Source organism: Bos javanicus, chromosome 28, assembly GCF_032452875.1.
Source record: "Bos javanicus breed banteng chromosome 28, ARS-OSU_banteng_1.0, whole genome shotgun sequence".
In the NCBI taxonomy this organism is placed as follows: domain Eukaryota; kingdom Metazoa; phylum Chordata; class Mammalia; order Artiodactyla; family Bovidae; genus Bos; species Bos javanicus.
In genome coordinates, this window is record NC_083895.1 from 30846337 (window position 1) to 30871240 (window position 24904).

The window sequence follows — 24904 nt, forward strand, 5'->3', positions numbered from 1 at the left end:
AATTATTGGGCTCCACCTTTGACCTTCTGAATTAGTTTAATTCACCTCCAGAGTTTAGAGGTGAAGCCTGGCAGTTTGTTTTCACAAGTCCTCAAGGTAGGTCTATGCACACTAAACTTCGAGAACTTATCCAAGGCTTCCTCATGGGGGTGGGATAGGGTAGATGAAATTTTTAAGTGGGAAGGGCAAAATATGCATGGCCCTACAACAGGGATGAAATCTAAGGTACTTGAGAAAGGTCACTGCCAAAATTTAAACGATACTGCACAACTCTCTGGGAACCCAGCATTAATTTCCCAGCTCCCACCAGTCTGTCTGGCAAACACTGGGCCTTTCTGCCCAGTCTGCCTGGAGACCTCTGGAATCTCAGCATTCCATAACAAGGGTGTCCTTACTTTTCTTTGCTCTATATTACTATTAATACCTTGCTGATTTCATCCCTGCCCTTCCCTCTGCCCTATCACCTTGAGAGGTTATTTTCCAAGCCTATTTCCAGCCCACTTTCCTGAGCTATAGGCCCAAATATCCACTAGCCTATTCAGGCAGTACCACTGGATTTTCCACTTCATCCTTTCAGTTCATCCTTCTTTCCTGACAAGGCCTTCTAGGATCAGAGGTCCTTTCTTCATACTGCCTCTCCCTAGAAAGCAATGTATGCCTTCCAACAATTATGAATCTATTAAGATTCAATTCAAAGATCACCCATCTCCTTCCTGCCTCAAGCAGCTTTTCCTGACCTTTTCCTTACCTTCTCTTGGGTAGACTCCCTTTGTGCACCAAACTAAACTTTTTGTAGATATCTGCTATGGCACATTTAACAGTAGTCATAGCATACATTTACCTTACCTGTATTTAACCACATAAACTTTGCAAAAACAAAATAAAACACCTCTGAAGGTCATCAATTTCTCCAGAGTTCATGTGAAACAGGAGCCATTTTGCTTCTCCTAACGTGAACATTCTTAACACACAGCTTTTGTACAGACAGAACAGTAATTTTGTCCCCAGTGGGACATTTGGCGAAGTTGGGAGATGTTTTGGTCACAACCAGGAGAAAGGTTTTACTAGAATCAGTGGGAGACGCCAAGGATGTTACATTCTCCAATGCACTGGGCACCCTCCTACAACAAAGAATTATTCAGCCTGACATGTCAGTAATGTTGAGGTTAAGAAACTCCTTGAGTTAGACTGATCTTCCTAAATAACGGATTTGATCATATTATTTCTTTGATTAAACTCTACTAGCTTCCACTGAAAGCAGAATAAAATCCAAATTCAAATAGCCATGGTCTATTATGCCCCACATAATCTGGCCCCTGCCTACCTTGCTGACTTCATCCCTCTTCATCTACCTTCTCAAGCAGTAAACTCTGATCAAAACGACCTTCGGTCTAAACATACCAGCCTTGTGACCAAACACACCAGACATTCTCAGGATCTTTGCACTTGTTATTGCTCTTACTTAGAATGTTCTGCATTGTATATCTCAAATATCATCCATCTCCTCAGAAAGGTACGTATTCCCTGAGCACTGTAGCGTAAGTAGCCCCACTGCCACTACCACCACCACCAGTTAAACACACTGATTACCCTATTTAATTTTCTTTGTAGCACTTAAAAGCAGATCAAGTTCTGTATTTACTATGTGTCATCTCCCTCTGCTGCCCTCAGAATGTAAGCTCCTTGAGAACAGGGGTATCTCTAGTGACGAGAAATAAATGTTCAATAAATCCTTTGTTGACTACAACAGGGCCCCCTAACCTCAAGCCAATTATTTCATCCAGTGATAACTAAATAGTTTTTTGGTTTTTTTTCCCCAATACTGGAGGAAAAAACTGATTCTGATAGACTTGTTGAGAGATGGATATGTTGTCATCCACAGTAGAGTGTTATCCTAAGGGAATTTCAATGTAGTTTTGAAAATACAGATTTTTTTTACTTCATATGCTGACTTTAGAAAATATAACTCATTATATTGCTCCTGCTTTTGTCAGTCTTCTACTAGCAAACTGTAAACACTTTAAGGGCAAAAGCAGATTTGGAATCGTCAGCATTTAGCATGAAGTGAAGGCACTTTCATGTACTGTCATCACCATTCTAAGCTGGAAATTTTTGTGTCACCCATTGCTATGAGGTTTCTGTCTCCTGATTAGACTCTTAGCTATTTCACACTTCACACTTATCAATCAGTAATCAAGCCCTATATATTTTACTTATATGTTCTAGCTACAAAATGTCATTATTTACCTATTTGCTTTCCTCATTACAGCTAGAAATTACCTCTTTGCCATACGTTCTATAAACGACTTTAGCTGACGTGTACATCATTTGAACCATAAAAATGGCATTCCAACCCATTTTTCCACTGTCAAGCCATCTTGCACAGTAAATTCAATCTACTTATGTTACTGAATAAAATTTAAAGTGGTATGTATTTAGTAATAGCTACCATTTATTAAATACATACTATGTGCTAGGCACTGTGTTAAGCACTTAACAAATATTCTCACTTTTACATTCTCTGATTTAAAAGACTTTTTTGGTAACAGCTTCATTTTTTTTTTTTTAACAGCTTCATTTTAATTCACTGATACAAAGTGTACACTTTAATGGTTTTCAATATAGAGTTGTACCATCACCACAATCAATTTTAGCAAACACATCACCGCCAAAATAAACCCCATATGTTTTATCTATCATCCTCAATACTCTCATCAGTCATCTTACGCTGCCACTAATCTACTTTGTTTCCACACATTTGCCTACTCTAAGCATTTTATATAAATGCACTCAGACAATATGTAGTCTTTTATGACTGGCTTTTCACTTAACATGAAGATGGATGAATGAAAGTTCATCCATGTGAGGCATGAATTAGTACTTCATTCTGGTTGTTCAATCACTAAATCATGTCCAACTCTTTACAACCCCATGGACTGCAGCACACCAGGCTTCCTTGTCCTTCACTATCTCTTGGAGTTTGTGCAGACTCATGTCCATTGAGTTGATGATGCTATCCAACCATCTTATCCTCTGTCACCCTCTTCTCCTACCCTCAACCCTTCCCAGCATGGCCAAATATTTCATTATATGTACATACCACATTTTATCTATTCACAAGTTTACGGACACTTGGGTTATTTTCACCTTTTGGCTATTATGAGTAACGCTGCTATGAACATTTGTGCACAAATGTTTTAATTTCTCTGCTCCTACATACCAGGAGCAGAATAGCTGGATCAAATGGTAACTCAATGTTTAACTTCTTGAGAAATTGCCAGACTGTTTTCCAAAGTAGCTGCACAACTTTACATCCCTACAAGTAGTGTATGAGGGTTCAATTTCTCTACATTCTCATTAACACTTATTATCTTTTTTATTGTTGTCATACTTGCAAAAGAAGTGCTTTCTTTTATTGTACAAATGCAAATTTCTTTTGATTTGTGTTTCCAGATGACTAATGATGTTGAGCATCTTTTCATGTCCTTATTGATCATCTGTGTATCTTCTTTGGCGAAACATCTGTTCACATCATTTTCCCATTTTTAAACTGAGTTTTTTGTCCTTTTATTATTGAGCTGTAAGAGTTCTATATAATAATCTGGATACAAGTGGAGAGGTTGAGGTCTTAACAAGTTGTAGAAATGAATACTTAGGGAATATCCTAATCCTGAGAGTGTGGTAAGAAATGGATGACAACGGACAGGGTGTGGTATAGTGACAGGCCTAAAAAGAGAACTGACGTTAACCACTCCTTTGGCAAGAGAGAAACCTCCAATCTTGAGATGGTCTATGTAGACAAGTAACACTTGCCAGTGAATAGGAAATAAGATAAGACAAGTGATTTAAGAAGCCCCAAACTGAATTTATTGTGGTGTAGACCAAGTGATAACAAACTGCAGTATATTCAAGTAAAGTCTGAGACACCCTGGGATATCTAAAATACAACACAAGGGCAAAAAGTTACTCTAAAGTTAGAAGTCCTCAAAAGAAACAGGAAAATGAGAAATGTATCTTGAAAAAGCCAGGAAGTACAACAGTTTGCCAATCCTCACAACCTCCCCCATGCTCCCAACCACTTCTCTGAATTGCTCATTCTTCCACCACTTCAAGTCATTAAGACATCTGCATTTTTTTAGCCCAAACTGCTGTATAAGAAGAAAATCTTTTTCAAAAGAGTAAGGTGCCATTCTCCTTGGTGCCATCTGGTTCAAGTCAAAAGGTATAACCTTCTCACGAAGTAAACTGTTAAGAACTTTATGGTTTACAAAGACTGATATGAGGGCCTTTTGCGATACACTAAATCTAGAATCTTGTCTCTAGAAGCAACATGTGACTAACCTCTTAGAAATGAGTCACATCATACAGGAGCTCCCATTCAGCTTAGAATCTACCCAGACAAGTGAATTAGGTTTACGATATAGTAGATTTGAAAGTTGGCAACAATCTGGCATCAGCAGGTATTTCATCACAGCCTCTCCATTTTCTAGACATCCAGTCATGATCTGGCTCAGCTATTTATACCCTGTCATTTACTTTCTCTTCCAATTGCCTCTTATCCAGCTGGCAGGAGCTTCCAAGAAACATGATATAGTAGGCACTGCAGTAAACTGGCTGCTTGTTGGGGTTGGAGTAGACCTGTTCAGGTTTAAGGGATGCAAAAGGGTTAGCTCCATAGGCTGTGATGTTTGTATCCAGGTCCACCAAAATCTGCAACGAGGCTGCCAACTCCTGATGGCTATGGAAGACAAAGAAAAAAAAAATTGCTCTGCTGATTATGAAAAAGATAGGAGAAGAACTGCTCATTAACCCCCAAGATTACCAAATGTCTATACTAACTGCTCAATTAATTAGCATAGCACTTTGAAGGGATAAGAAAGCCAAGTATGTGAAGGAAGAAAATCCTTACCAGAAGGTAGAACATGAGCAAGGGGGAGAGAAATGAGTTTATCTATAGAGGTGTGAGTGAATCAGGGAGGTACCACAAAGAAAGGAGGTCAAAACCTGTAAACAGTAATCATTGCAGGGATCCCATAATCACGAAGTAGCAAGAGGGTGGGCAGCCAAGCCTCCATCAAGTCCGGGGAAGCATGGAAACCTATGGAAGAAAGTAAGATGGGAATAGAAAGGGGAAATGCAAAGACAGACCCCAAACAACATAGTCCTATAATTGTGTCCAACCTTCACTTAGCTCACCTCCAAGGCTCATCTACCACCACCACCTACCCTAGATTCTTCAACGGAAAATTATGAACCGAAATAAAGCACATAATGATCAAACAGGGTCTTCATTATATTATGTTTAACCTGATCCAATGAAGAGGGCTCTAAAAGTACAAGGACCAGGATGGAAAACTCCCAGAGGACTGACCCCTTATTCCCCCAAACCAACGGCTCTTACCTGGATGGAATGCCACCACCAAATCTGGATGGGCTATCTGCCCAGTCTCTATCTGCTCCTCCCAGAAGTCATGATAGAGGCCCCTATGGCTACTAAGCTGTACTGTGCCAGGTTCCAGGAGTGAAGCTGAGGTACTCTGTGAAAAGCCAGCAGCCACATCTACACCCACCATGATTACATGGAGGCCAAGGTGTCCAGGAAACATGTAGCCAAGCTCATCATAGTCCCCAGGGCGAGTGAGGAATGTCTCTGCATGAGAAGCACCAACCACGTGCACTGTGCTTCCCCCAACCTTCCCAACATTTATTCCTAAGGCCCGAAGCCCAAAGCCCAGTGTCAAGGGCCGAGACAAGACATCTGTCAGCAACCGCTTCAAAGAGCCCTTCAGGACATCTGGGTCTGGTCTTGGCCGTCTTACACTGGCCCACAGGGTGGTCATGGCCTGACTGTCAAGCACAGCATCCATTGTATCATCTAGCTGTAAACGTCGCATAGAAAACCAGGTGTCCCAACCCTGTACAACTTCAGTCAGCCATGGCCAAGGTCCTGAGGGTAGGACAAAATCACCTGCAGGAAAGAAGGAATAAAAAGATTCTAATCTTTTCCTGCCTTCAATATTCCCTCTATGTTCATTCTCCCAACCTGTCTCCACAACTGCTACCCCACTCCCCTGTCCCATTCAGTTCCTTTTTTTTTTTTTTAAACAATATGCTTTCATATGACCATTATGGCAGAGTTCCCAATACTGTCACTCTACCTGTGACCAGAAGCCATTCCATGAGACGGTCTACAGCTACAAGACGCAGTTCTTGACAAACCTTCCTGTGTGTTGGCCAGTCTGACTTCTGGCACTCTGGACCACAGTAATAGACATTTCTGCACCTGAGAGAATGAGCCCCAGAAATAGATGTTCCTATACCTCATAGGTGAATGGGGGACGCCTGGGGAAGGGAACTGATATTTCCGCACCTAGGAAGAAAGATCACTGGGTGAGGAAGGTAGGGAGAGGAACAACAGCTGCTGCACCAAATTTGGGGACTACGTTTGGCAGAGGAGGAAGGAGGGTGTGGGAATGCAATTTTTCTCTTGGATCAGAGTGACACTTCAGCCTCTATCTAGAACTAACTTTTTATATCTCTTATAGAGAAAAAAAAAAAAGCCCACCAGGAGTTTGTAGCTGCCCTGTTATCACAGGCGTGGCCCCAACCTCTTCAGAACATACATGGTCTTAATACTTAAGTACTCAAGAGAAGAGAGGTAGAAAGGATTATATTCTCGTCTCTGTCTAATCTCCCCATACCAAAATAAACATGAACCTCATAAGCAACTCTTTTCTAATTTCTCTGTGGCCTAGATCAGACAAAATGAGGAATGAACCTAAAGTTATGAAGGTCTGAAATGTCTAAAGGTCTTATAAGTCTCAGACCTTTCTTCCTGCAATGAAGTCTTGGAACAGGATCATTCCAGAAGTCTCCCCAACCAGCTCTTGACTAATCACCTTTTGCAGTGCCGGAGGACTTTGGAGTCTGAAAGGCCACTAGGGAGTGCTTTACAGTAAGCACAGAATCGGAATGTGTCCTCCATCTTCTGGAACATTTCTTCAAGGCATCGGTATCCAAAGCCTGACACTGGAGTACCCCCGTCTAGCACCAACCTGCAGAGACAGTATGGAGAAGGAATGGCAACAGGAAAAATATCTCCAAAAGTTCTCATGATACCTACCCTGACTTCTATATATTTTCACCTCTCCTACTCCCATTATTTCTCATTTAAGCAAATTATATTTTATAGTAATAAAACTGGCACAATTTGGGATGAGAAAGTCCCTCATTGCAAATACCCCATATTTCCCAAGCTATACTTCCTCTCCACCTTCTGCCGGAGACAATATATCACTCTTGCACAGAGCTACTCACTCACTTGTATTCTTCGTAGCTTTTCATGTTCAGTTTTTGAAGGATCAGCTGGGACAGGCCAGGAACATTATCTTCCAAGGAGGAGAAGCCAAGTTTATCAATGCTAGGGCCAGGTTTAGTGAGGATCAGAGGCACAGGAGCCACAACTGTAGGTGGGGTCTCAACCACAGGAGCCAATGATGAGGGGGATTTCTTGTGCCTTCGTCGTCGGGACCGTGGAGCCATGGTCTATCCAATAATACCTGGGGACTATATGTAGAACAGATATGTAAGTTTGTAAGTTGGACACACATGATGTGTTTTCATATGTTTGACCTTTTACTTGTCATTCTAGTCTCTCAGGCCCAGGTAATAGTAAGATTTATTTCATATCTACTGATTATTGATCACCACATGCAGTTGTAAAAAACAGAGAATTAATTATATGTGAATATAATTATGCATATATGTGTTATACATGAAGTTCTATATATAATACAGATGCTTAGAAAAAGTCTGGGATGGCTCATATAAAACTGATAACAGTTATTTTTCCTCTGAGAAGGGGCAAAGGCCCTACAGTGGGAACTAGGTCAATGAACTTTAGACTTATTTGCAATGTGTGACTTCTTATACAAAGAATATATTCATGTGCTATTAGTGTGTTCCTAAAAATCAACTTAAAATAAAGGAAAAAGCAAGAAAGGTTTTGGTTGTCCAAAACTATCGTGTAACTGGAGAAATAATCAATCTAATCTAGTTGGAGAAGGAAAACACTCATTTTAAAAGACCTATCATCACATTTATAAGCAATAAACCCAAAAGTAGAAATCAAATGGATGTAAAATGAGCACTAGCACTTACAATGCTGAGTTATATAGCTGGAGCAAGTTATACGAAATAGTTGTGAAAAAAGAAGCAAAAAGCAAAGGAGAAAAGGAAAGATAACATCTGAATGCAGAGTTCCAAAGAACAGCAAGAAGAGATAAGAAAGCCTTCTTCAGTGATCAATGCAAAGAAATAGAGGAAAACAACAGAATGGAAAAGACTAGAGATCTCTTCAAGAAAATTAGAGATACCAAGGGAACATTTCATGCAAAGATGGGCTCGATAAAGGACAGAAATGGTATGGACCTAACAGAAGCAGAAGATATTAAGAAGAGGTGGCAAGAATACACAAAAGAACTGTACAAAAAGATCTTCATGACCCAGATAATCACGATGGTGTGGTCACTGACCTAGAGCCAGACATTTTGGAATGTGAAGTCAAGTGGGCCTTAGAAAGTATCACTACGAACAAAGCTAGTGGAGGTGACAGAATTCCAGTTGAGCTATTTCAAATCCTGAAAGATGATGCTGTGAAAGTGCTGCACTCAATATGCCAGCAAATTTGGAAAACTCAGCAGTGGCCACAGGACTGGAAAAGGTCAGTTTTCATTCCAATCCCAAAGAAAGGCAATGCCAAAGAATGCTCAAACTACTGCACAATTGCACTCATCTCACACTCTAGTAAAGTAATGCTCAAAATTCTCCAAGCCAGGCTTCAGCAATATGTGTGAACCGTGAACTTCCTCATGTTCAAGCTGGTTTTAGAAAAGGCAGAGGAACCAGAGATCAAATTGCCAACATCCGCTGGATCATGGAAAAAGGAAGAGAGTTCCAGAAAAATATCTATTTCTGCTTTATTGACTATGCCAAAGCCTATGACTGTGTGGATCACAATCAACCGTGGAAAATTCTGAAAGAGACGGGAATACCAGAACACCTGATCTGCCTCTTGAGAAATCTGTATGCAGGTCAGGAAGCAACAGTTAGAACTGGACATGGAACAACAGACTAGTTTCAAATAGGAAAAGGAGTACGTCAAGGCTGTATATTGTCACCCTGTTTATTTAACTTATATGCAGAGTACATCATGAGAAACGCTGGACTGGAAGAAACACAAGCTGCAATCAAGATTGCCCCGGGAGAAATATCAATCACCTCAGATATGCAGATGACACCACCCTTATGGCAGAAAATGAAGAGGAACTAAAAAGCCTCTTGATGAAAGTGAAAGTAGAGAGTGAAAAAGTTGGCTTAAAGCTCAACATTCAGAAAATGAAGATCATGGCATGCGGTCCCATCACTTCATGGGAAATAGATGGGGAAACAGTGGAAACAGTGTCAGACTTTATTTTTCTGGGCTCCAAAATCACTGCAGATGGTGACTGCAGCCATGGAATTAAAAGACGCTTACTCCTTGGAAGGAAAGTTATGACCAACCTAGATAGCATATTGAAAAGCAGAGACATTACTTTGCCAACAAAGGTTCGTCTAGTCAAGGCTATGGTTTTTCCTGTGGTCATATATGGATGTGAGAGTTGGACCGTGAAGAAAGCTGAAGGCCGAAGAATTGATGCTTTTGAACTGTGGTGTTGGAGAAGACTCTTGAGAGTCCCTTGGACTGCAAGGAGATCCAACCAGTTCATTCTGAAGGAGCTCAGCCCTGGGATTTCTTTGGAAGGAATGATGCTAAAGCTGAAACTCCAGTACTTTGGCCACCTCATGCGAAGAGTTAACTCATTGGAAAAGACTCTGATGCTGGGAGGGATTGGGGGCAAGAGGAGAAGGGGACGACAGAGGAGGAGATGGCTGGATGGCATCACTGATTCGATGGACGTGAGTCTCAGTGAACTCCGGGAGTTGGCGATGGACAGGGATGCCTGGCGTGCTGTGATTCATGGAGTGGCAAAGAGTCGGACATGACCGAGCGACTGATCTGATCTGATATGTAGTATTAGGAAAATCTCCTAAAGAGATAAGTTCTGAAGTATAACTAGGCCCACATTCACCAACTACCTAGCAAGAACTCTGTGATGTCCTCCTTTCCTGGCCTGTCTTCTATTCCTTTTACAAGGACTGAGGAAATCAAAGAGACTATATTGGAAAAAATTAAAACACCCATTCATTCAATAAATACTTACTGATAAACAGATGAAATCATTCACAAAATACCATAACAGAAACAAATGTGAAAAAAAATATACAGGACATTTAAATGTCTTATAGAAGGGATAGATGTAAACCATAACAAAAGGCAGTATATAAATCTTACAAGAAAAATGAAACTAAAAGCACTAATGGGAGATCAGAAGAGAGTCTCTTCAGTTGGTAAGCTGCAGGCAGATTTTATGAAGCAGGTAGCAGCTGGAATAGACCATTAACTATGGTGATGTTTTGAATATACAAATACAGGGAAAGAGGAATTCTAAGCACAGAGAAGAGTATGAGCACAAGAAATGTAGATGGGAAAATCCTGGGAACTAAGGAACTAGAATGGTTTGAGTTTAAGTGTAAAGATCTAACTGTAAGAGATAAAACTATAAAATCTTAGAAGAACACAGGAGAAAAGTTTCATGATATTGGATTTGGCAAGTTCCTGAATATGACACAAAAAGCACACACAATAAAATAAAAAAGATAACTTGGACTGCATCAAAATTTTAAACCTTTTGTGCATCAAAGGACAGAGTGAAATGACAACCCACAGAATGGGAAAGAATATTTGTAAAGCACGTATCTGATGAGAGATTAATATCCTGAATATGTGAAGAACTTCTAAAACTCAACAAATGGCTCAATTAAAACTGGGCAAAAGTCTTGAATACTTCTCCAAAGAAAATATACAAATTGCCAATAAGCATATGATGCTAAACATCACTAATCAAAGGCTAATCAAAACCGTGAGACACCACTTCACTCCAACTAGGATGGCCATTATCAAAATACTAGAAATTAACAAAAGTGTTGGTGAGGATATGGAAAAACTAGAACCTTCCTCAACTGATTGTAGAAGGACAAAATGGTGCAGCTGCTTTGCAAAACAGTATGGCAGCTCTGCAAAAAGTTAAATATAGAATTACCATATGACTCAGCAATTTCACTCCTAGGTATATACTCAAAATAACTGAATACATGCACACAAACAAATGCCTATACACAAATGTCCATAGCAGTACTATTCACAACAGTCAAAAGGTAGAAACAAACTAAAGGTCACCAAAAGATGGATGAATAAACAAACTGGGAGACACATACATACACACATACACATGCTGCTGCTGCTGCTGCTGCTAAGTCGCTTCAGTCGTGTCCGACTCTGTGCGACACCATAGACGGCAGCCCACCAGGCTCCCCCGTCCCTGGGATTCTCCAGGCAAGAACACTGGAGTGGGTTGCCATTTCCTTCTCCAATGCGTGAAAGTGAAGTCACTCAGTCGTGTCCGACTCTCAGCGACCCCATGGACTGCAGCCTACCAGGCTCCTCTGTCCATGGGATTTTCCAGGCAGGAGTACTGGAGTGGGGTGCCATCGCCTTCTCCGCACATATACACATACATACATATAAATTCAGCCATTAAAAGAAACGAATACTGATACACGCTACAATGTGGATAAATTATGCTAAGTGAAAGAAGCCAGACATAAAACAACACATTATATGATTCCAATTTTATGAAGTATCAAGAATAGGTAAATCCAAAGACAGAAAGCAGATCCATGGTTCCAAGGGCTGGGTTAAAGGAGGAATGAGGAATAACTGCTTGGTTATGGGTGTTTTGGTGGGGAGTGACGAAAATGTTTTAGAACTAGATAGAGGTGATGGTCGCACAATAATGTGAATGTACTAAATGTCACTTAATTGCTCATTTTAAAAGGATTATTTTGTTATGTGAATTTTACCTCAATTAAAAAAAAAAAAGAAAGGTATCTATAAGAGCTCTTGAAGCTAAAAAGTTGTTTTGCTCCCCAGATAAAAATGCCTGTAGGTACAGGGAAATGACAGGATATGACAATGCCGACAGTGGCTGGTTTTACTACGAATGAGTTAACTATTAAAGTTCAAATCAAGAATTGTGTTCTGCTCCAAAAATGGTCTAACACTGAATCGTTCCAGACCTGATCTGTTGGAGAGAATGCTCATTCAGCTGAGATGTAGGTGGCAGAACAATCAAACAAAAACCCTCCCCTAATCATCCAGCTAACACACATCACTTTACAACATGACTGTTGTAAACCACTGTTCCCAGGCTAATGGAAGAACTAATTTGATTTCCTTTGTACTTTCTTTCTCTTCATCCTTTCATTCTACCCTTGTATTCTTTCCCCTCATTGCATAAATGAAAGAACAGTTTCAAAGTCCACAAAACAGAAATAACTAAGCTCATCTGTATATCATACCTTCTATATTCCCACCAATAAAGAAAAAATTAGACCTAAAGATAGTACATTATTTTAGGATTCAAGAGTCATCTCTCTCTACTAAAGGGTGGATGGAATTGCCCTCATGCCTTAGGATCCCATTTCCAAAAACTGACCTGGCTTTTCCCTCCAATTTTAATCACCAAGCATTTGCTTCACTGGGATTCTTCTGAATCCCAGAATCACTACAATTCTAGAATAAGTATTTATATGCTCTCTCTACTTAGCCCCCTCTGGCAAGACATCACTTTCTTAAACCTTGAAAGAATGGACTTTTCTTTATAGATATGGAGGAAAAGTATTTTTGAGAGAAATCAAGTCTTAATTCCATAAGTAGTATCTTTCTGATATTCAACCAAAGGCCTTTATTCTGCAATAGAAGCCAAATAAGACCAAAAGGTGCTTATCTGCCTTTCCAAAGAGAGGTCCTTCCTCCAATGGAAGATTAAGTCCAAAGGAAGACTGTTTGAACCCGCTAGAAGTCAAGGGATCACAGAGTTTGGGGAAGTATGGTGTTGGTGAAATCTTTGACGTCATACTTGCCTCTGTGTCTGGAGTGGGTTCCTGATACAAATGGACTAATTTTCTGAACGGAAGGTAAGAAGGTGGGAATGAGGAGCCAGATCTTTGCATTTGCATCTGTATATATCATCAGGCTCATGTCTGAGTTTGTATACCCAGATTCCCTGGTCCTAACTTTCCTGCAGTGAGATCCAGGATCCTTCAAGTTTGTGGGTGGGGTTGGGGGCTGACCTGAGAGAAACAAAGGCAGTGACTTGAGCTCTAATTTATTCTCAGTATATAGAGAGAACACCAACACCAAGCACTGGAGAAGAGACATGAATTCGATGGCCTACAAAAACTTATTTCTCATCTCTAAATTTCCTAAAATATTACCTAGCCTATTCCCACACCTAGGTTTCCCATTGTCCCTGCTCCTTACCACCAACAGACTCAAATTTCACCAAATCATACTCATCTTTTCACCATCTCCAGACCGGTGAGACTTATCTAATTTTCTCTAATTCACCAGCAAACAAAAAATGTCTTTAGGGAGGTAAGGAAGAGAAGGGTAAGTAAAGCTAGTCACTGGGGATCCTCAAAAGGGGTTGGGAAAAGAAAAAGGAGAAATACATTAGGAACATTGCTATTATGACCACATTTAGCTGCCTAATCAGTGATTAACACTCCCTTGGGTGATAAATTCTTTACTTAACTATAAACTAAGCAAGCAGAGGAGTTGATGGAAAAGTAACTTACCCTGCTAAGCCCTCAGCTTCCTTCCTTCTCTTTCTTCCAAGTGAAGTAAATGCTTGATCTCCTCAGATCCAGGTTGTGGCTGATTTGCAGCTGTCCCTTCATATCACTTTCATTTGCAAACTGCTGAAATGCTGGGTCTCTGTGATTAGGTGTGCCCTGCCAACCAGACAGACAACACTGAATTCTTCCTAACGAGGCAAGCAACGGCCTGGCCCCCTGCCCGTGGACTACTCTCTTTCTGACCTTCCTTCTCTGCCAAGAAGGCTCAGAACTCTGTCAACACTCCCAAGCCCACCAAAGGCCAAGAAGGCTGAGGAAAGGTGAAGCCTACTGCTTCCTGGGCCTCTCTTATTAAGGCAACATTTCTGTTCCCAGTCCAGACGTCAAGAATAAGCCCCGGGGTTAGTTCAGAAGTCAGTATTTGATACACATTAGCACAGAGAAACAGGAACTCCTACAGTTCTAAGATGTCAATCTAGACCTAGGATGGGTTCTCCCAAGCCCAGAGTCCTTTTTAGCATAACAAACACTGCTCTAACTTAACTTGACAACTTAAGTACAAATATAATGCCCAGAAAAGAAGAATAGAAATAGTCATTCAATGGTAAACAAAGGGAAATCAGTTGTAGGAGAAACATCCAGAATTAATTTGTAAAATTCAATTTCCCTGAAAAGACAGCAAGGCACTTTCTGAGGAGATGTCATCAGGGTATTCCACCTGTTTATTTTAAAAGAGGAATAGTGACTTTCCTCATGGTCTAGTGGTTAAGACTCTGAGCTGCCACTGCAGGGGACGTGGGTTGGACCCACAGAATGTGGCCAAAAAAAAAAAAAAAAAAGGAATAAAACTTTCTGGGATATTAATGTAAGCAAGAGCAATATATTAATGACTAAAAACACACTATTTCTAGGAACAGAAAAAAAATAGAAAACAATCAACTCAAATACCTCATTCCTTCCTGTAATGGATGCTGATCCAGAGAATTTTTAATTCCACATTCCTAGCTCCTTGTCACTTAGAGCTATTAAGCACTAGAACCTATCAGAAGTTGCTAGTGCATGGTTCTGTATGACTCTAAGACCTGACTTTGCTCACATCTGGCCCCAGCTATGTCACTTACCTGCTTCTGTGAACATCATCAAACTAGGGAACAGAACCACTTGCAGTGAGGTCCTGGACCGTGGCAAATAAATCTACATATGAACAGATGCAGAGAGTGGATTCCAAGGAAACCTCAAACTGCAGAAGCACAAACTACAAGCAGGGAAGGTGGAAGAAAAGTGTTAAGGATGCCAAAAAAAAAAAAAAAAACCATTACATAACATTATGTAGAATAGCTGTGGAAAAGGAAAATCAGTTGCAATAGGCAAAAATCCTGAATAAAATAAGGATAATTCATTTTAAGCAAAGATTTCAGGCCAATTTCAAATTTAATTGGTAGAGCATTTAAAGGTTTTGAGGTTTGTTAATGGCTAAACTGCAAAAGGTCACAGAAGTCAGATCGTCTTTTCTAACTCAGAATGTCATCTTTGAATGTAAAGCAAGATGATATATAGGAAAAATTTGATATTGAATAGTAATTTTACCAACATTACTACTATTCTGGTAGATATTTAAATTTATAATTTAGGAAGATCTGAACTTTTCACAACTTGCATTCATCATCAGTTATGTTTTAAAAAAACTTTTAAAATATTTCTATAGTTCATTGTGAAACTAGTTAAAAGACAGACTAGAAAGAGCTTCCTATTCAACAAATAGGAAAGGATCTATGAGACACTGGGTGATAATACTCTACCACTCTTCATGTATACCCCTTTTTCTGAATTCCATTCTTTCCTCTTATTTTCTTCTTTTTAATTTTTACCATTAACCCTAATTCTTCTGCTTTGCTAATGATGCTTCATATTTACCTATGCTTCCATAAATATTATATAACCCTAGTGATGGACCTAAGGACTAAAGAAGTTAATACTACTTGATAGATCAGTTAAGCTCTTAATTTAGAAATGCTATTACAGCAAGAAGCTGTAATGATTAACAATTTGAGCTCTCTTTGCTACCAAAAATTAGGCAAGTATAAATATTTCAATTTAATGTTTCATAATGTATCATAATGTTGAAAACTGTAATTAAACTTCCTATACAGTTATATTATAAAATGTTGAACAAAATGCAAATTTCCCTCAATTTGCAAAGTTCTATACTTATTTTGATTATGACAAAGAAGAAAGGAGTATAATGGCAGTATCGTTTTTTTCTTATTGTTAAAACATCTAATATATTCCAAATAGTACTGTAACAAAATTATAGACAATGTTTTCTTTCAATTAAAAGTTAACTGAAACACTGATTTTAAATAATAGATTTAGGCCTATAATAGGCATCCAGAGTCTCCTAGTGCTCAGTTACTAGTACTCATATAAAACAAGTGCAGTCAAAGTTTTTTTAAAAAAAGAGCAAAATTTATGAAGACAAGAATTTAATTAATCAAATTAGCATTAACTATCCAGGAGATAATTTTCTCTTAAGGATATATCCCAATTCTATTAACTGGATTTTCTGATTTGCAGGAGAAGGTCAAATCAGACTATATCTTCCAAATAAAACCCAACACAGAGATAGGAGCAGCGGCCCATGCATGGAATTTATTGTGTGCTACTGTTTATAAAATACTCGAATAGTCCTGCACATGCATAATATTTCCAACTTAGACAGGAGACCATACAGGGTGCACTTTCTGGCAAACAAACAATAGATGGTTCCGCTGCCTGGAGCTCTGAGTTGTATTCCAGGGCATGAGGGAAGCAAGCCACCAAAGTAAAGGTAAATACCAAACTGCAGTGGCAGTCAATACAGGTCAGTAATTGTGTAAAATTAGCACATGGTTCCATTTAGTTTACCCAAGCAGTACTGTAACTATCAAAAGAAAATGTTCAACATGCAGTCTTGACTCTTATGCTTCCACTAACATCTGAATGACTGAACAGAACCATTGCTTCTATGCTGCACTGTGTAATCAAAACACTTCCAGAACATTTTAAAATTTCCTTTGCATCAAAACATAAAATGATAGAAAGCCAGCAGTAAATCACCCTGGTGGCTGTATAAGCAACTTGAGTACTCACAATAAACTAAAATTTCTCATAACATCTAGGTAACCTATACATGTCGTACCTGTACATCATAGGTCTATATATTAAATATCTGCAAAATTAAAACATGCATACACAAAATACGTCAAGTTTTACAGACATGATTTGAATTAAAATTACTTTGACAATGTACAAACTTCTTTTTAAAGTACCTTAAATGAGTAATTCTGTAATTCTTCATAATTCTGAAATTTAGAGATTTTCTTCTTAAATCTGTGGGGTTTAAATCTCAAAAGATCTGGGCAAGAAAGATTCTAAATTAGTTTTTAGATTTGTGTTCAAGTAAGAGAGTCTGCCTAGAAACAGGTTATGCATTCATAATTGAAAAAACCAAGACTATATTACAGAATTAGCCACATTTAAGAACTATAGACCTGAGGTCAGCATTTTATTTAAATGCCAACTGGGTTTCTCAGCATTTTGCCCATAATTCAAAATACAGCTTAGTAACCTCGGAAATGTATTTTAAGACCATGCTAATTCATCCTTTAAAGACATTTCATGGAAAAAAAAAAAGTCCACATTAGCTCTTAGGATTGTATTTGAAGTAATGGTTGAAAAACAAAATCTAATTCTACTGAGGGGAAAAAGAAATCTCATTTGTAAACGTAAATGTGTGAACCACAAGCATAAATGGAGGTGTAGTCGCCCTCCACTGGAAATTGCCCCAAGCCCCTTGCTCACTGCTCTCCACCTTGGCAGCGATGACCCAATCTTATCAGTTAGCACATGTCCCAGGGCCCTCAAGCCTCCATCCAGGAAGGGGGCTGGGGTCTCAAAAGCACAATGGTTTCTCCAGAGGGACTGTGACATTTACAGTCAGCTTGGCCGACCCCTCCAGTTCCTCGGGTGATCTGTCCATTTGGGGCCCGAGATGTGAGAGTCCCTGGGAAGCCGTGGGTCACTGGGCACCATGGTTGCCAGTCCCGTGGTTCTCAGTGGCATGTGCGGTGTTCAGAGAATTGAAACCATCTTGCTGTACAGCATCTTTCCGGGGTGGCATTCTCTCATTGATCCTATCCAAACCCTTTGCCTCTTCAAAACTGCAGATTCTATGTGGTGGAGAGAATCCTCGTATTGCTTAACAAAATGCAAATTTGATAAGTCAGTAATTGAAAACATTTCTGAGATTTCAAAAACATAATTAATGATTTTTAAGAAGAAAGAAATTAGTTGTACATAGCAACATTTAAACTGTACTGTAACTGAAGCCTATCCCCATTCCAGATTTCCCCTTAAAATATGAAACATTTAAACCTAAATATAAACATGATAGCTTCATAGATGGCAAGTGTTAGCATAGCCTTAAAAAAACAAGACACAAAAATAGCCCTCTCCTGACCCTGAGATCAGGCAATGGTCTCAGGGTCTCAACCTGACTCCTACTTCATCAATTATCTCCTACCTCAGGCTCTAAAATCAACAGTGGCTATCACAGTAAGACAGCAACAAGAGTAGGGGCAAGTGAGGAGGCTAAACGAATTAATCCTTCACATACAAATCTGTACCAAGAACATGGGAGTAGAAAAGAAATAAAGCTAAAATTTAGCAATTAGAACTACCTTGGAGGACAAGGTATCATCACTCCATCACCACCAATATGAAATGAAAAAGGTGGGAAATGCCTCCAGGAGGTAGATCTGTGTTTGTAGGTAACAAAAAGTATTTAGAGTTCCATATTTAGGAGATGCTTTCCCTAACTCACTAGCTATTCATTGCCTATTTTTTGGAAACCTAAATCAAAACAGACAGCAATCCTCCTTCAACTGGTATGGTTTCTTATTCACTTCATCTGGAGTGATGTATCCTCTATTATTAAAATGTGCATAGAAAAGATTTCCATACTATTGATTATGATCTAGTTGCTTCAATATGCAATCCCTGAGACTCAAAAGTCTGTGCATGTGAACCAAATAAATGGTTGGGGCAGCAAAGCTTTCAGCAACGTGTAATACCAAGTCAATACAGGATACACATGAATATACTATTACCAGCAAACAACAGCCCAAACTGCAGCACAAAATCATAGTGACAGCTCCTGCACTCTCAAGGGAATTACTGAAAATGACTTCATCATTTTTTTATCACGAGAATACCAAACCTGTATCTAGAGAGGATTTCACTCAAGAATATAAAAATGTGAGTAGCAAAGAATCATGCAAAATATGGAACAGGTCTTTATTTGCAACTATAAATGCTATAATATTATAGCATAACATGCTGTACTCTAAAGAATTCTGAAACATTAAATGCTGGTCTCATTACTATACTAGAAAAGGGAAAAAACCAAATTGTCACTATGGATATCAGTCCTTGTGATTTTTAAAAAAAGGAAGAAGAAGATATGACTGTTAAACTTGAGTCAGTGAGTATGATTCATCTTGGGCTGTGCAAGCTAGAAGTAAGACACACCCATAGGACATTCTCTGATGCCCACCCACACACCACAGATCTCTGCCCAGCGCAAGGACTCTGATCGTACCTTTTTCAGCCTCAATAGCCTCAACTGTGGCTGTACAGAAGTGAGCAGAGGCATGCAAAATGAATGAGAGAGATGAGAAGGGTCATATTGTACAGCAGAAAAGGCAATGATCACTTAAAAAATATAACAGTACCCCATACTACATCATCATTTACAATTTAACATATATAGTACCCATATTAGAGAACCCCATCCAATCCCCCAATTCCTGACACAGCACAGTTTACACACAGCACTAAGACACCATCGCTCAATGCACAGAACACATAGACCTATTATAAACACAGACACCTCAGCATCCATGCAAATGCTAGTATTAAAATTATCCATCTTGAATTCAGTATTTTGATGGCCTTAGAATTTTTCAATATGTTTATTATATCACATCCATAACAATTGCAAGGAAATCTCTAGGATGAAATTATGAAATTCTCTAGGGTGAAACCAAGATAGTAGAATTGTAGCAGAGCAAATAGAAGGAAATTCTTTTCTTTCATTTCTAACTGAAATAATACTTATCACCAGTTGGTTCCCTAAGATATAAACTAGAAGGAGTTTAGCAATGCTTTTCCTGTCACTTCTAATTCATAGAGAGAAGCAAAAGCTGCAGAAGTTGCTATGTTCAGAGGACAATGAAATAAAATTTGTGGGCAGTAAACTTGGTAAGTTACACCAACTAGAACAATTTTGTAGTCCTATCCTTTATGGGTAATCTAAAAGGACTCCGCTCATCTACTAGGATTTTCCTTTCTATTCTAACACTGGTGTTCCAAATATCTAAAGATATTAACATAATAGCCTTAAAAAAAATCCATATATGTTCAGTGTATCATGAACCCAAATCTGCCTCAGATAATAAGAGCCTGCATTCTTAAGTGAAGATAAAAAGGCTACTGAGCATCTATCTTTTCAAGCCCATCTACCAACTAGAGAGGAATCAAGAGATAGAACTGAGGTCTTTCAGGCAATTAAATCCTAATCATTTCATGATATGGACATACATATAAGTCATATAAACAAAAAATGCATTCCTGATATAGCCTATCTCTGGCCTATTTAGAGAATTTCAACATATTTAGTCATATACTTTTTGTAGGCAAAGATTCTTTGGGCTCAATTCTGGGTTCAAACTGTATGAAGCACTCACATTGAAGACCAGGACCAAAAACTGCAGAAGACAATATTGTCTGATAATATTGCCAAGTCTTAATTCTTCACTTTACCCAAAGTATACAAACTCAGAATATTTAACAATAACGTCCATCCCTTCTATTTTGCTTCTTCTACAAGAAGGTCAATTAGAACAATTATTCCTAAAATGACCTTTTAGCAGTATACATGATTTAAAAATGATAAATTTTATCCAAAGCAGTTATTAATATGAAAGGACACTGATAAATCTAAGGAATTAAAGAAGGCTAAATTAGATAAGTTTGTAGATCTCAATCAGATAGTAAATTGGGGACTCCCCAAAAGAAATATGAACACTGAGTAAAGGAAGAATTTTTCCTAACTGTTAAATCATATTACAAATTAAAGCAGATATACTTAACTGTATACCTACTGTACACATCATCACTTAAAAAATCTAGCCTTGTATGCTTGTAAAATACTCTTATAATTTGTCCACACGGAAAACTGGTATAAGTGACCCACCTCTACTGGATCATCCCTGGAATTCCTATTCTTCAAAACATGGACTATTTTCTTTATAATTTACAAATTAATTGGGAAAATAAGATGCCTACCAGAATGTATGCTTTAAAGAGCTTGTGGTAACAGAAATGACTTTACATGAAATATTTCATAATTTCTATTATATACAGTAATAAATTAAAAAACTGATATTACTATAAGAATTGGTATCTATTTGGGTATATCAATAGTTTAAAAAGTCTGTTAAAATTTTTTCAAATTATAAAATTTGACAATATACTTTTGTGGGCTTTTAATTTTATATGTAAAAGCATTTTCTAGGTCAATTTATATTCTTTGCTCTTTCCCAAGGCCTCTAAATGCTTCTAAATCCTTCTCAGAACACAAAATATACATCACACTCAAAACTGCACACCATGTCAAGCTTGAATGCTTAGAATTCAAAGATCATTTGAAGCTTACACATTAAGCTGGAAAGAAAGAAATCTGATAATTTCAAAATTCAATCTGAAAAGCACTAATTTTCCTCAATTTTTTTCAATTTTACAGGGCATCTTGACATGGCCTTAGTAAGTTTGGATACAATGCTATTTCAAACTGTGTTCCTCAGTACTACACAGAGTAAGTGATCAAGAGGAAATGACCTTACTATAACATAGATGGTCACATATTTTCTCATATAGTTCCTAGTGAAGGCAGCATTAGGCTAGCTCCCAAACTCCCAGAAGAAAATCAACATAAAATATGATTAACAAATCCTACTCCGATAGTTAGGCAGTCTGTAAAACACTTGAAAAATACTATAAATTAACTGTAATGTTATTGATAAGACAATTTCAATTTTCTGACAATAGGAAAGAGGTCTCAGAATTTTAAAACTTTCTTCTTGCAATACTTAGCTCTCCATTATTCACATAAGGGGTCATCATGTCTATTAAAAATTTTAAATGTTACATAAATTTATAAAAATCACACAGGCGATATGAGTTTTGTTGTTTCAAAATGGGTCTACTCATGCTAGAGAAATTACTTCAATCAAATACTTAAACCACACTATCAAGATCCATTGCTGGCAGAGCTGTAGAGCTATCTAGTCTCCTAAACTAGACCCCTTAAGCTCAGCACTATCCAGTAACTCACTCCATGCCAGGAATAGACAGTCTCTCAGTAAAGCCGTCTTTCAATCCTTCCCTGCAGTTGGGGGTGATTTCAAAGTTGGAAGACTGAGCTTCAGGCTGCATGCAAATTACGATGAACAGAAGTGCTGAGCTATCAGCAAAGCTTGTAATTAGCAGGTGCCAATTACGAAATCTGAAAGGTTTGTTGTGGATACAACATAAAAGTAATATTATACCCAAGGATAACTGAGAGATGACTGTAGTTTAGATTTAAGTATGAGACCCTTCTGGGTTTTTTTTTTCCCTTTTCTGAATAAACAGGAAGAAGTGTAGAACAATTTTCAAGCTATTGAAATTCATCCTTTTCTATTACTAGATTTATTGAATGTTTAAGATCTTAATTTGTTTTAATGAAATTCTTTTCAGCTAATTTTCCTAATGCTTACAACATAATAAGAAAAATGAAAGGCAAGAAATATAAAGAGAATCAAAGTACATTTTTTTAAATAAAAAAAAGAAACCTTGTTCAAAATGAAAATTTGAAGTTATAATTTCAAAACATACTTGTATATCTCACATATACCAGTGGTGGTAGCAGACAACACAATAACATATAAATAGAACATGTATAGGCTACAAGTAGAAATTATTTGTCTACAGAAAAAAATTCTTTTTATTTATTTATTTAAGCATTTATTATGAGACTAAGTGAAATGAAATTACGAGAAGTCAATCTAATTAAATTTATTGAAAAATGAAAATTAAAACTTTCCTGTTTTTTTGCCTTAAAAAATTGACTAACTACGATACCAAAAAGATACTGTCAATCATGACTAAGGAAAACATCAGATCTGTTGCTTCTTGTCTTAATACAACAATGACCCTTGGAGGGCTGTGGTTACAATAAAACATAAAGTAAGGCTTTACATATCACATTTTCTGCTTTCCAACCAAAAAGGAAAGAAATCTAGACTTGGAGTTACTGTGTATAGACTATAACATTCATATCACTTTCTTCTATTTAATCTGTAATGGGCTTTCAGAAAGTCAACTCAGTATTTACACAAATATTTACGCCAAAAAAACTTGTTTTCTTAGTATAAAATATTCAATGAGCCAGATTACAGGAATGCTTTACGTATAATTCTTTTTATTTTCATGCAAAATAAAGGCACACTTAATAACACCCTTTCAATTTTGACTTACAAGATTTAAATTCAACCCCTTATAACAATGACTTAATATCTAATGTTACATTCACGTTTAGAATGCACAAAGCACAGCAACAAATGCAGCAAACCTTAAAACAAGGCGCTACAAAGTTGCCTCTACATCAAGACAGATAAAGTGCCTGATAGAGTAATTTAATTTAACATACTTTTACAGACATACAGCTAACCTAAAGAAAGACAGACAGATTTAGGAAAGCAGCTACATCTGCAGAGGAAGGAAACAGCATGTTACAGACAGTCAATTATACATAGAACATTTGACAAACACCACAGAAAACAAACTTTGGCATCATTTCCCAGGGTACAAAACCTTGCACAAATGTTTTGGCAAGTGAAGTGCATAAGTAATGTTCTGGGGCTCAGGCAGATTGTTAATTCTAAAATTAACATCTGAAAATATAAGCATAGTCTAATACAATTACATAAATTAAAAAGATAAAAAATAAGAAACTTGGAATTACATTTCCATTTTAAGTAATATGAATATCCTGATTCACATTCTGAAACTGAGGCTTTAAAAGGAAAAGGGTGCATTAGACAAACGAATAAATATTTTAGACATTATGATATGAGTTACTCCCATATCATTTCATGAAAAGCTGAGAGACTGATCATTATTTTCAATTGAAAAGAATACTGATTCTATCAATTTTCTGCCCTGGTCAGGTTCTTAATCAGATATTACCTATCATACAGTATTCTGTTTGTGTCAGCTGCTGAGACAAGAACTAAAAAGCAGAAAGAATTCCCTGCATGCATTATGTGTATTGTTAGCAAAAGAGTGAGGTGTGCCCCAGTCCATCTGAGGCACAGCAAGTTGCATAACATCATTACCACTTTGCAGGGTCTGCCGTCCTCCAGCCAACACTCCACTAGGCAACATCCCTGTGGGAGTCAGGCCCTTGAGTGTCAGCACACTTTCACTCTCCTCCCTACAGCAGAGAGATATAACAAAGATCAGAGACTTCCAACGAGTTCCTAGTTAAAAAGAGGGAATGGGGCCCAGATGAAGGCCATGCATATAACTCATGACATTTGCTGCTACTACCATATTTTCCTCAATTCCAAGATACACATTTTTCCACATTCTAAATGTTTCAGATATGAGGGTATGATGTACAACTGAGACATTTATTGTTTCTCCTGAAAAGTTTATTATATGAGATTCATCAGCAACAGGTATCATAAAATTGAAAAAATATGGGATTTCATATGCTTTAAAGATAAAATGTCTGATATAAGCAGTTTTGCAAACAACTTTTTAAGGACTGACTCATTCGCATGCACTCTTAAACCTGGTCTTCCTGAATTAACCCCAGGAAGACAATTTGGGGCTCCAGCATAAAGGAGTTCCTTTATAGATAAGCAAGTTCATCAGGATCACTCTAAAAAGTGCCCCTGCCTTATTCTGCACTAATCTTCAAGGTACAGATCTACTACTTTCATCACAGAAGGATAAG

General features: G+C 38.0%; 2 protein-coding genes across 8 annotated transcripts in view; both read right to left on the bottom strand.

Annotated features, from left to right (window-relative positions):
* Nucleotides 1-3844: 3844 nt before the first annotated feature.
* MSS51 (MSS51 mitochondrial translational activator) lies at nt 3845-16332 on the bottom strand. Its single transcript, XM_061405344.1, has 7 exons — nt 13801-16332; nt 7322-7566; nt 6900-7055; nt 6159-6283; nt 5402-5968; nt 5005-5098; nt 3845-4738 (listed from the first exon to the last, which is right to left on the bottom strand). Exons 2-7 carry the CDS (start codon nt 7540-7542, stop codon nt 4519-4521), a joined length of 1383 nt encoding a protein of 460 aa, XP_061261328.1. The 5' UTR covers nt 7543-7566; nt 13801-16332; the 3' UTR covers nt 3845-4518.
* Nucleotides 16333-16423: 91 nt separating this feature from the next.
* The window catches only part of PPP3CB (protein phosphatase 3 catalytic subunit beta), a 47777-nt gene continuing 39296 nt past the window's right edge, over nt 16424-24904 (bottom strand). For 4 of the 7 annotated variants that reach the window (XM_061405334.1, XM_061405333.1, XM_061405332.1 and 1 more), the window contains 3 exons: nt 24279-24376; nt 19439-19468; nt 16424-18036 (listed from right to left, as the gene is read on the bottom strand). In XM_061405334.1, coding sequence (XP_061261318.1) covers nt 17858-18036; nt 19439-19468; nt 24279-24376 — 307 coding nt within the window. In that variant the 3' untranslated portion in view covers nt 16424-17857. The remainder of the gene's footprint in view (nt 18037-19438; nt 19469-24278; nt 24377-24904) is intronic. The other 3 variants (XM_061405338.1, XM_061405336.1, XM_061405335.1) reach the window with 1 other exon arrangement.